This window comes from Balaenoptera acutorostrata, chromosome 21 (genome assembly GCF_949987535.1).
Source record: "Balaenoptera acutorostrata chromosome 21, mBalAcu1.1, whole genome shotgun sequence".
Classification (NCBI taxonomy): domain Eukaryota; kingdom Metazoa; phylum Chordata; class Mammalia; order Artiodactyla; family Balaenopteridae; genus Balaenoptera; species Balaenoptera acutorostrata.
Genome location: NC_080084.1, coordinates 33,586,876 through 33,600,173, shown reverse-complemented (window position 1 = coordinate 33,600,173; position 13,298 = coordinate 33,586,876). Strand labels below are relative to the sequence as shown.

The window sequence follows — 13,298 nt, the reverse complement described above, 5'->3', positions numbered from 1 at the left end:
TTCGAGGGAGCATTTTCACACTTGGCAATATTCTCATCGTGCTTCTGGATTTTTCATTTTCTCCTTAGGCAGCATTTTCGACCACTCTGGGAACAACGGCCTGAGGATGTCTCCCATGGAAGGCAGCCAAACAGAGCACACCGGCCACCCCTTATTTTGCAATAATACTTTTGTAATATATTTATGATTCCTCCACTGCCTGCAATGAAGAAACGGAAAGCACGGGAAGGTTTTAGGAAGTGCAAGACCTAGGCTTTTGGAATTCCTCAAATAACTGATCTGTGGCCTTTCTTTTATTTCTTTTTCCTTTTTCTATACCATCAGGAGTAAAGTAGAAGGTGGGACTAAGCAACTAACAATGTGTCCACAGGTTCAGCTCAGCCATAAACCGCCGAGGTGCTGAGAAAGTGGCATGACCACGGGCAACCCCCTCGTGAACTGACACCTGGGAGGCCGGGGCCACGGTGGTCCCCCGGGACTCTCTAGAGGCCAAAAGACTCTACCACCAACCACTAAGCTAATAAAAGAGAAGTCTGTGCTTCTGTTCTCAGACTGTCAATTTTTCCTCTTGGTATTAAAATTTTACATCACTTTCTTCCTGTCTCATTAGCAGGTATAACAGCCTTACATAGAAGGGGTGGCTTTTGTGATCTGGTTTTTCTCTTAAGAGTAAATCAGAAGAGATCGAGACACTTACTTTAAGGTTCTTAATGGTCTTTGTCAGGAAGAAAAAATTGGTTATGTCTAGTTCCCAGACAATAAATCTATTTGGTCTAAAATTCCCAGAAGAATGGGGGGTGCTGACTCTGAATTATATATTCTCAATCTTTTCAGCCCTCTCATTTCCCAGCCCCTCTTACCTGGAAGAGGCAGCAAGAACAAGAAGACCAATGCAAAGAGAAGGTAGTAGACCCTCATGGCTGGCCGGCTTCGCAGCTGCGACTGGGCAGGAGGGAGCACCGGTTCGCTTTATAAAGGCTCCAGGTCCACAGCCACAGGGAGAAGCATTCAAAAGCTGCAATTCCTGTAATATTACAGCTATGACAATATGACGTATTTCCTGATGCTTCATGCCAACGTATCTTACAAAGCAGACCACGCCCATTCCTCCCAGGAGTTAATTACAAACCTAAGGGGGACACAGAGCTTGATGTGGGCACAGGGCTGTCCTGATGCCTGTAAGCTCTGGGTGCTTGTGTAGGTCTGGCTCAGATCTGGCTGTCAGCACAGGTGGGAAAGACCTACCTGCTCCTGCACGGAGTCCTAGGGCATGTAGCTGGGAGCTCACCTGTCTCCACTGTGGTCCTTCTAAGCTTTTCTCTCTTCCTAAAGTCCTGGGAGAGCCCGAGGGCCACTGGAAAGCACATCAGTCCAGTCCAAGACTGGTATATTCAGAATCTAGGTGTAAACTGGGGCTAGGCCACGCCCTGAGCCTGCACGGATACGCCTGAAATTGCTCTGAAACAGGATCAGCTTTTAAGTAGTGTGGGAAGGGAGGAAAAGTGGGCTACATTCCAGAGACCCTGCCCTTATGCCCCTTGGCCTGTGACGGGGTGTTGCACCTTGGGTGAAACACAGCTTATACTTCATTGTTGTCTGAAAACTACCAAATCATGAGTCAAGAAGGTGTCTCATTTTCCTTTATCAGAGAAAGCGGATGCTGAGGTGATACATTTGATGGACTGACATCTCCTCCTCATTGGTGACACTCCCTATACAAATGAGGGGCTTCGGAAGATACATTTACGACCTCTGGTTACTCCTGTGTCATGAGCATTCAAGGCAGTCCAGGGGTCAGGTGATTTCCACTGGATAGAGATTCAATATTTAGGGGGCCAACTGCTTTTTAAAAAAATTATTAGGCTTAACTGTTAAGAAATCCAATCAGTGGGTTATACTCGATAGATTATTTCCTTGGAAGCTGAAATCATCATGGTGTTGGTTGGCTGTTGCTTTGTGTGAAAGCAACTGTAATGGGCCCGCCAGGGTTCTGGGGTGTCTTAGATCTAGGACTGTGGGTTCAGGATCCTGTTGTACCTATCGGATTCTGTAAGCAAATTCTGAACTCCCACTATAGATAAAGTACCATGTGCTTGGGGTAGGTGAGGGGATAGAAGGGGTAAAATACAAAGAGGGGCCAGTTCTGGCGCTTTCTCTCAGGGAACTCCCATGTAGACGGGCATAGTGTCAAATAAACCATAGAGAATGGATTTTAATATGGGCCATAATAAGGGTTCAAGCACAAGGCTGTAGAAATGTAGAAGAAAGGTAATTCATGCTGAAAGGCAAGTTTGGATAGCAGATTTAAGAAGAGTTTGGAGTTGTAGACACTCCATATTTTTAAAATCTAATTTCCCTCATCAGTTCAGGATTTGAGACAAAGTAGACATTTTAATTTTAATTAGTTAATTAGTTGAAGTATAGTTGATGTACAATATTATATGTTACAGGTATATAGTATAGTGAGTCACACTTTAAAAAAATAAATACTGGCTATATTCCCTGTATTATAATGTTGTTAATATAAAATATTGGCTATATTCCCCGTATTGTACAATATATCCTTGTAGCTTATTTTAAAATTTATTTATTTATTTATTTTGGCTGTGTTGGGTCTTCGTTTCTGTGCGAGGGCTTTCTCTAGTTGCGTCAAGCGGGGGCCACTCTTCATGGGCCACTCTTCATCGCGGTGCGCGGGCCTCTCTCACTATCGCGGCCTCTCTTGTTGGGAGCACAGGCTCCAGACGCGCAGGCTCACTAGCTGTGGCTCGCGGGCCTAGTTGCTCCGCGGCATGTGGGATCTTCCCAGACCAGGGCTCGAACCCGTGTCCCCTGCATTGGCAGGCAGATTCTTAACCACTGCGCCACCAGGGAAGCCCTGTAGCTTATTTTATACATAATAGTTTGTACCTCTTACTCCCCTCTCCCTATATTGCCCCTCCCCCTTCCCTCTCCCCACTGGTAACTACTAGTTTGTTCTTTATATCTGTGAGTCTGCTTCTTTTCTGTTATATTCACTAGTTTGTTGTATTTTTTAGATTCCACAAATAAGCAATATTGTACAGTATTTGTCTTTCTCTGTCTGACTTATTTCACTTAGCATAATATCCTCCAAGTCCATCCATGTAGCTGCAAATGGCATTATTTTGTTCTTTTCATGACTGAGTAGTATTCCATTATATACATATACCACATCTTCCTTGTCCATTCATCTGTTGATGGACACTTAGGTTGCTTCCAAGTCTTGGCAATTGTAAATAATGCTGCTATGAACACTGGGGTGTATGTATCTTCTCAAATTAGTGGTTTTCGTTTTTTTTTTGAATATATACCCAGGAATGGAATTGCCAGGTCATATGGTAGTTCTATTTTTAGTTTTTTGGAGAAACCTCCATACCGTTTTCCACAGTGGCTGCACTAATTTGATTCCCCAATGCGGACATGTTTCACTGGGGAGGGAGATTAATTCTGGGCGGCAGGTGCTGACTGGGTAAAGAGTCTCACTTGGCCTCACAGGGGGTAAAAGTGATGGCTGCTGGGGTGCCATGGAGAATTAGGAGCAGCTCTCCGCCCAGGCGCGGGGCTGGGGCCCTCAGAGCTCCGGTTACCGGGGAGGACTTCCTTTTCCACTTGGAGAGCAGACCTCCATGGTGAACCCAGGGTCTAACCTGTCCCTTCAAAGCAGGGAGGGCTTTCTAAGGCAACACCACTATTTCATAAGAGGTTCTTTGGGAGTGAAAGCCACTTTTTCTTTTTTCTTTTTCTTTTTTTAAATTTATTTATGGCTGTGTTGGGTCTTCGTTTCTGTGCGAGGGCTTTCTCTAGTTGCGGCGAGCAGGGGCCACTCTTCATCGCGGTGCGCGGGCCTCTCACTATCGCGGCCTCTCTCGTTGCGGAGCACAGGCTCCAGACGCGCGGGCTCAGTAATTGTGGCCCACGGGCCCAGTTGCTCCGCGGCATGTGGGATCTTCCCAGACCAGGGCTCGAACCCGTGTCCCCTGCATTGGCAGGCAGATTCTCAACCGCTGCGCCACCAGGGAAGCCCCCAAGCCTCTTTTTCTTGTCAGCTAATTTGGAAGCTGGGGACTGTGGAGTGGGCCATGGCAGTGGTATTCACCCCACTCGCAAAATGAAGTTTGAGGAACATTTCTGTATTTTAAGATGTTTATAAAAGTTACGCTTATTTGTCGTAAAAATTCCAACAATAGGAGAGTGAGACTCTTCTTCACTTCTCTGCCGTGGGGAGCCACTGGTAACTCTGATTTGCCTTCTTTTTGACTTATTATAGCTTTTTTTATGTCACCAATACTTTTGGCCTCTCAAGCAATAGCAGTTACACGTTTACCGTTGAATAATTCACACACGCCCATGAGTCTGACATTGACAAGAGCAGGAGAGACTCCCCAGGCCGAGAGGGCCTTGACTCACAGGGCTTGGAGGTGCAGACCCTGCTGACTGAATGTGCTGGGCTTTCTCCCTGCTGTGAGTCAGCATTTTTCTATGTTGATTAGGTGGAGAGAGGAGAGACTTGAGTAATTCAACTATTTTCACTCCTGTCAGACTTTCCTCTCATCTCCTCTAATCCTTTATTTATTTTTTAAACTCTGGTTTTAAAATATGGAGCAGAGATTTGGTTGATCGAAGTTTTTGGTCCAGGGACAGTACTATGTGGAGGGCAGAGCTCCAGGTTGGAGTGAGACGTTCCCATTTAACTCTCAGCTCTACGATTTATTATTTGGGTTTACCTGAATAAATTCCTTAAGCTCTTTGAGCATCTGTACCTCAGCAGTAAAGCACAGAGAGTAATCAATATCCTGTTTAGTCCACAGTGAAAGCCCTATGAGTTAATGATATAAAATTGACTTGTAAACTGCAAATTACCATGGATCACCCATGTGGTCTGGGGAAGAATAACCAATGAGGTCTGGTTAGCAATAACAAGGTAGCGCAAAGGTTGTGGCATGGGTTCCCTTGCAGGATTTCCACTCTTCTTTATCTTCACACAGTCTGAGTGTGACTCAGCCGCTCTCCTTTGCAGCCATTTTAATCTTGTCATGACCACCGTTATTTAAGTTATATAGGCAAGGATATGCATTATCCCATTTTACAGATGAGGAAACTGAGGCTCAGAGAGGCTGAGTGACTTTCCCGAGGCCAGCCAGCTAGTAAATGGCAGTGCCCTGAGCTGTAGGGAACTGTGTACATTTCCCAGCCACTCCTGCCCTCCAGGCACCATGTAGATTTGCCAAAGGGATGCACTGGTAGAAGATGAGAAGGCAGGAATTGGTGAGAAGTCGAGATATTTATCTTCATGAACTTCAGAAGGCATCTCCTCTGTGCTTTCAATTTCAACCAGAAAGCTACTTCATCCATGGGCCTGGCTTCCACAGGCAGGTCCACCACGACCCCAGCTTCTGCTGTGCAGTCCATATCCCAGGCTTTGGGAAGGTTACCTCCTTCCTGTCTTGGTTCCTCTAGCCCCAGGGATAGTAGTGCCTTTCTGCTGTTGCAAATGCTGAGGTGACTCACCATAGGTTTGATTTCTCAGCTCTCCTATCACCTCTATAACCAGTTGTCCATATTAAACTCCTCCCATTTGAGATTCTTATATTTACTTCAATTTCCCTTGTTGGATTTTGACCGTCTTCCAAGTCCATGCTGTAAATCATAACACTATTAAAGTTCTGTTCATTCTTCCCCTTCTGGTGCCAATACTACGTTGTCAGCAGCTAGAATGATACTTTGCTACACACTGCCCTCCTGTCTACTTTAGCAGCATCTTAAGATTTAGCATAAAGTGGGAGCTTTGAGACGATGGTATAGAGTTGCTGGTTGCTACCAACTAATTGTGGCCCTTTGTTTACACATTCTCACAATTGTGTGCTTCCCATTGTAGGTGAGGCAGCTTCTAGAATTCCAAGTTATCACTGTTATTTTAGCTTAATTATTTTTCTCCAGAAGAATGTAAGCAAGAAAACAGGAGAGACAAAACCTTTCCTTAACTATGTAACCATAGACTGCCTTTTCTTCTGGAAGGGTGGCAAACTGTAGGCTTTTAGTTTGGGGCCATCTATGGAGGTATTTTGTTTTGTCTCCATGGAGGCTTAAAAATCAGCTTACCACTTAGTCTTATTCCCCTGCTTCATACATTAATATATTTGCATATTTCCTGTAGGCATCTGAGCCTTTATTCCTGCTTTAAAAGATACGGTCTTCCCTTCAAACCCAAGTCAGAAAGCTACATTTCAACATGGGGACTTGGGCCAGGAAAGCAAAGGCTGTATTTCACACTAGGTGACTGAGCTGTCTCCACCAAACCCCCTGGGTGTGGACTAATACTTTATATCATCTTCAGGCAACAAGTATTCTTGGCATTTGTGCATCTCCCAGGCATGAGCAAACATTGTTGACCCTTTAGCTTCCTGAAAATACTCTTGAATTGTGAACATTTTATTTGACATTTTGCTCCATCCACTGTGCAAAAAAAAAATAGAGGAAATATCAATAGAAAGGTGAAGGGAGGAAGTGCAAAGAACAGACAAGTGTGGGCGTGAGGGATGCCTGGCTCACCATGAGTCATGGACTCATGATCTGGTTGATCAGGTGGAACAGAGTCAGAGACACAACTGGTCACCCCAGGAGTCAGAGCACATGGTGGGGAAACAGGGCAAGTTAGGGAACAGTGAACCGTCTAGTCTAGCCAAGCGGACAAGCATGGGGACAAGTCTGCATTCATTTGGTAGTGGGGGTGACGACAAGAATTCATGAAAAATTAGATCTAAGATTTTTTTTTAACATCTTTATTGGAGTATAATTGCTTTACAATGGTGTGTTCGTTTCTGCTTTATAACAAAGTGAAACATATACACATGTCCCCATATCTCCTCTCTCTTGCGTCTCCCTCCCATGCTCCCTATCCCACCCCTCTAGGTGGTCACAAAGCACCAAGCTGTAGATCTAAGATTTAAATGATCTAAAATGCTGAACTTGGACTTCCCTGGTGGTGCAGTGGTTAAGAATCCGCCTACCAATGCAGGGGACACAGGTTTGAGTCCTGGTCTGGGAAGATCCCACATTCCACGGAGCAACAAATCCCGTGTGCCACAACTACCGAGCCTGTGCTCTAGAGCCCGTGAGCCACAACTACTAAAGCCCACGTACCACAACTACTGAAGCCCACGTGCCACAACTACTGAAGCCCACGCACCTAGAGCCCGTGCTCCGCAAGGAAGAGTAGCCCCTGCTCACTGCAACTAGAAAAAGCCCGCTTGCAGCAACAAAGACCCAATGCTGCCAGAAATAAATAAATAAATAAATGTTAAAAACAAAATAAAATAAAATAAATAAAAAAAATGCTGACCTCTCCAACATCTCCTTCAATAAAGACCGAGGAGAAGGGCTGAGAAAGCCATGCTTACAATTGGGCCAATGAGCCTGGTGGTAACTCTTCCAAAAATCTTTGTGTTTTAAAGACCATTTACATAATCTACCTCCAAGTGGTGTCTATCAATGACTCCGGGAGCTTGGCCATTGTGAGATAGGCCACTGATGCCAGGGACCTTGGCTGGATCTCAGCCACTCTGTCCTATTCCTCCACACCTCAGCAGCAAAGTGGTTCTCAGCGCAACTAGACATCGTCCAGAGGGAAGAGCTCTCAGTGGAGGCAGTGTGCCTGTTTTCTCCACCCAGGAGCTTTGAATTAAGATTCAAAGACTGTTGAGGAAGGCCATGGGCATATCTTCTCAGTGGTCTCTCACTGAGAGTCACTAAGACTCTGTATTGTCCAAATACTAAAATCACCCTACATTGCCATTTCTAGTCCTCATTTCTTTATATGAAAAATAAATTAATTTGAAGAGGTGATGCTTAAGATCCTCTTTGGCTACATCACTAAGGCTTCTTTTCAAGGTTCTCCACACCCACCATGTCTTACCTTCATACAGCCATTTCCCACTCCTCTGAACGTGGACCACTCTAAGCCAGCCAGATCCATTGATGCCTCACCGTTGCCTTGATGACAGACTATCCCTCAGGATTTTACTCATGGGTCCAGCAGACACAGAGATACTTCTTAGCTTTGGTAAAGGGCGAATACACTGGCAAAGTGATTCTGTGTCCATATTCTGCACCAACTCTGCATAGAGCACTCCTCTCAGGTGCTACTTGGGTCACAAGTCCAAGTCCTCTCAAATTACCCTCCCTGACTTTGCTTCAAGTGAGGACCATGCTTACTTGATGTTGCCTAAGAATATTACAAGAAGAACAAGAAAAAAAATGAGAGCCACTGCATGGAGAACAGAACCTCTCAGGAGGGAAGAGGAAGAAGCTTGTATTGTCTTCAATGGTGAACCCTTGGGCAGTGTCTACTTTGTGTCTGCTGGAAGGGAAGGGAAGAGTTCACTGCAGAAAAGACCTTGGGTTCGCTGAATGAACATTCATATTATACTCAGGCTGGAGCTTAAAGGGTAGACTCTTCATTTCTGGACACACCCAGGTTGACTCCTGCCAGGGGGAGAAATGTCTCCTGAATTAATACAGCTTAAATAAATTTTTGGCTATTCCCTATATTTCTCTTTGTAGCTTAGACACCTGATGATATCTTTTTTTGAGGAAGAAGATACCCTGATGGTTTAGAGTACACAAATTAAGCAAAGATGTAAAAGACATATGCAGGGCTCTAAAAATTAATTCTTTCTCTCACCAAGTATTTTTAACTGACGGGAATGGAGGATACAGGAGCCAACTCTCCCCAGTGAATCTCCATGTTCCAGGCTCTCCCTCAAATTTGTATATTTTTACTGTTCTTGCTTCTTTCTTTCTGTTTTAGAGGGAGTACTTCTCTTTTCCGAGGCTCTTCTCTCTATACCTTTAGAATCCACCTCTTTTAACCACATACCATTATTTATCCTCTTTCTCTCTCATGCCACTTTCTTACCCTCTCTTTCTCTACCAGCTCCTTTGTTATGGCCCACAATCACACTTAATTCTCTACTTAAAAATAATCTCTCCTTGACCCTTTTTTCCCCTCAAACCATTACTTCACTATCTTTGCTCATTTATTATCAAATTTCTCAAGAGTGGTCTATACCGGTATATATTCCCTCAACCCATTGGTCCTCAATTTATTGCTTTCCGGCATCTGTCTCAAGAAATACATCAAAGGCACTCTCTCCAAGTTCAACAATGACTTTGACATCTTCAATCCAATGGCTTCTTTGCCAGTAATCATTTGATTTGATCTCTTTGCGACACGTGACTTGTGGGGCTACTTTCAATCTTGAAACCTGTCCCTCTACTTCAACTCAACATCCAAAAAACTTTGTGGATAGTTGCTCTATATTAGGACCTTGGGACCTGGTGCCTTGACAGATACATAGATAAACAATATTTAGTCTCTGGGCTCTGTGCCCTTCACTAATGGTGGAAAGACACAGGCATTTGACATTATATAAAAGACATACACTTTCCAATTTCCTCCTATCATTTGATTGCTGTCTTTGGTTTATTATGGAATTTTTCCTCTTTCTGTTCTCCAAGGCCATAAAAGGGAACATCTTCAAGAATTTAATATTATCATAGCAATGATAATAATGATGATGATCGTCATCATCATGATAGTGGACATTTATTGAGCACAGACTACATGCAGACACCATGCTGAGCAATCTATATGCATTTATTTTACCTGAATTGTGCAATAATTCAATAAGGTTAATATAATTATCTGCATTTCACAGTTGAGGAAGCCAAGACTTAGAGAAGCTAGATAAGGTATCCCATCATCTTTATATATTTAATTCTTTCTGATTCTTCTCTTTTGCTAATTACTCAAATTCAATCAGTGTGTCCAGTCAACTCATTCCACACAACTGTTTGCACCATCTACAGAGCCCTGCTCAAATACCAACTCCTCACGATGCCGACCACCCTGGCTGAAAGTGATTGCTCTCTACTCTGCATGTATGCAGGGCGCATTTTGTACTACACTTGGAGCTATTGCCAAACTCCTTAGTAAATGTCATATACTATCACTATTTGTGAACATTTCTTATCACCTTTAATAGATGGTGTCTTTTTACTTGTGTCCTTGTGTTAATGAGAAAGTAGATATTCATGTCTTACATTGCTTTCATCCTTTGAATAATTGGAGGTATTTTCAAACTAGGAAACTTAGAAAAAAAATATCATAAAGGAGAAATAATACCAGAAGAGTTAGGAAATAGACAACCTCAGCAGGCAATGCAAAGTCAACAAAGGACTTACAAAGGACAACAATCTGAATGAATTTATAATTTAGCAAAAAATTTACAGCAAATATAATTTGGAGGGTGGGTTAGAGGATTATGAGGCTAAAGGTCAGGAGACCAAGAGCTGAAGTGAGGGCTCTTTAGTTCCCAAAACAATGGGATAAAGAGACAGACTTGAGAGCGAGAACCAGCCAGAAGGTAGAATCCAATGTTGGTACGATTGAGCATGAGAGAAGGAATTAAGAGTGAGAGGAAGCAGGCTAGGAAGACCGCCAGTGTTCTGTTCAGGGGACAGGTAGATGGTGGTATCATGAATGGGGAGAGACAATCAAGGTGGTGACCCCCGGCAGGCATGAAGGGAGACATGCTCTGGAGAGAGAGCCAGGCTGAAGATGTGACACCTTCTAACAAGCTCAAACTATTTGAGGAATTTGAAGCCTTAGCGGTAATGTGATGCTGTGTGCATTTTCCCAGAGTCTAAAATCACACCCAACAAGTGGGGCTGATCTCTTGACTCCTGAGGGCAAAATCAAGGCTATTACATCAAAAATTCATATAAGGTCACCCTAAAGACCTCCTACCTATCTGACAGCAATGTTTTCATCCCAAGAAGAATGAAGTGTTCATGACGCTTTACTTTCTGTTTATACTTCTACACTTCAATCAGATTCTTTGACTGCATTTCACGCTCAGCCCCAGTGAAAGCTCACCAGACAGCAGCTCTTGATGCTAGCCTACACGGTCTGCTGACTGCTTCTCTGAGCAGGAATTTTAGGGCATAGGTGGCTCTTAGGAAACAGACATGTAGTAAACTCATCAATGGGCCAGGGGCTGGGGTGGAGGAAGTAATGTATCCAAAGGCAAGAGGACCCCAGGGAAAATTTTTGAAAATGTAGGACTTCTGGCACTGTTATATAATCAGAACTGATACTTGAAATGAACCTATTGGCTGTTGCTGAAATAAGCAATGGGAAACCATCAAATGCTTTACACGTAATGACTGGCATCTCCTGAACTGTTATGTACCTAGTCCTGTAACTGGTGCTGTAAAGCATTTTTTTGTGACAAAAAGTATGAAGTCAGTATTACAATCTGGATTTTAAGGATAAGGAAATTGAGGCTAAGAGAAATGAAATAAGTTGGGAAAATTCAAGTTTGGAGTCCAGGTCCATGAGGCTCACAGATAATGCTAAATATTTACTCCACTACTTGAGGTCATTATAACTATGTTTTGTATCCGTCTTTTCATCAAAGGTTTTTAGAGTGGGGTTTCCCAGTGGAAAGGTGAATGACCATATGTGGTGGAGAATGAACAGAAGAGGATTTGGGGAATTGAAGCTATATCTTACCCACTCAACCCAGACCACAGAGCTGTTTTGAGATTTCCCAGATAACTGTCCTATGGAACTACCACCGTGACATTTACAATGCCAGAGCACCAAGAGAAATTCAATCAAGTGATGAATTTGGCATCTCCACCTCAATCTTCCATCTTTAAAAAAAAATGTCTTATGATTGCATACATCAGAAACCAGAAAACGTTTTCTGTAAAAGACTAGCCAATACATACTTTTAGGCTTTGCTGGTCATATGCTTTCTGTTGCAACCACACAACTCTGTAGGTGTAAGTGCAAAAGCAGTCATAAATAATACATAAACACATGGGCGTGGCTTTGTTCCATAAAACTTTATTTATGAAAACAGGTAGCAGCTGGATTTAGCCAGTGGGCCATGGCTTGCTGGCCCCTGGCATGTATTTGTAAGATAACGAGTGTGTAGGCAGCCTCTAAGGTGACCTCAGATGACACCTACATTACTAGAGTTCATGTGCCTGTGTAACTCTCTCTTTTTGCTTGTGGGCTGGCCTCACTGACTCACTTTTTTTTTTTTTTCCTTTCATGTTAAAGGTTTGCACATTTATATTTATTATACAATCCCAATGTGGCAGAAGTGATGGACGCCACTCCTGAGATTAGGCTATAAAAAGAGTGTGGGCTCAGTTTTGGGTTCCCACTTGCTCTCTTACTTGCTGATGCCAAGGGAAGCCAGGTGCTGTGTTTTGAGTTGCCCTACAAAGAGGCCCATGTGTCGAGGAGCCGAGGAAGACTTTTGGTCAACAGCCAGTGGGGAACTGAGACCCTTAATCTAACAGCCTGTGAGGCACCAGCTCCTGCCAACAAGCCCCCGAGTGAGCTTAGAGAAGTGAGCTTTCCAATGGAACTGCAGGCTGGCTGACAGCCTGTCTGCAACGTCATGAGTACCTTGATCCGGAAGCGCCCAGCTAAGCATTTCACAATGCACAGAAATTGTGAGACAATGTCTGTTGTTTTCAGCCACTAAGTTTTGGGGTCATTTACAGATGTAGAGAACAAACGTATGGACACCAAGAGGGGAAAGTGGTGGGGTGGTGGTGGGATGAACTGGGAGGTTGGGATTGACATGTGTACACTAATACGTATAAAATAGATAACTAATAAGAACCTGCTGTATAAAAAACTAAATTAAATTAAATTTAAAAAAGTTTTGGGGTCATTTGTTATGCAGCAATGGTTAACTACTATGGTGAGGTATGGTACAAACAATACTCTATATGAGATTGGGAGACCTGAGATTTTCGGTCTCAAGGTTTTTGACAAATTTACTGTGTGAGTTTAGGTTAGCTGCTAACCCACTCTGGGCCTTCCATTTCCTCTCCGCCTGCCAAAAGAACAGGGATAATGCATTTCTGAGGTTATTACAGGTCTAAATCTTCATATTTCATTTAATTGAGTCAAACCGATTCCTGCCTCGGAATGAGAGTTGTGAACTGGCAACCCATAGGTAAAATACAGCCCACCAACTTATTTTGATACAATTGCCCACGTTGAAAGGACTAGAGATTCTGCAGAAAAATCCAGATTTCTGGCATCTTCAGGAAAATTCGATGATTCAACCCATATTCTCATACTGTAACATCAAGGAGTATCCAAAGATCTCTCTCCCCCTTTACACAGAATGAGACCCCCCCCCATGCAGTGCGGGACCCCCATGCATTATTTTTCATGGGCCTGT

At 43.5% G+C, this 13,298-nt stretch overlaps 1 protein-coding gene across 3 annotated transcripts in view; it reads right to left on the bottom strand.

Moving 5' to 3' along the window:
* The window catches only part of LOC114238699 (beta-defensin 103A-like), an 81,829-nt gene continuing 68,531 nt past the window's right edge, over positions 1 to 13,298 (bottom strand). The window contains exons 1-3 of one of the 3 annotated variants that reach the window (XM_028168218.2): positions 7,934 to 9,189; positions 861 to 1,024; positions 1 to 199 (exon numbers count right to left, since the gene is read on the bottom strand). In XM_028168218.2, the coding sequence (XP_028024019.1) occupies positions 54 to 199; positions 861 to 918 (204 nt within the window). In that variant the 5' untranslated portion in view covers positions 919 to 1,024; positions 7,934 to 9,189 and the 3' untranslated portion in view covers positions 1 to 53. Of the gene's footprint in view, positions 200 to 860; positions 1,039 to 7,933; positions 9,190 to 13,298 lie in introns of those variants that run through there. The other 2 variants (XM_057537395.1, XM_057537394.1) reach the window with 2 other exon arrangements.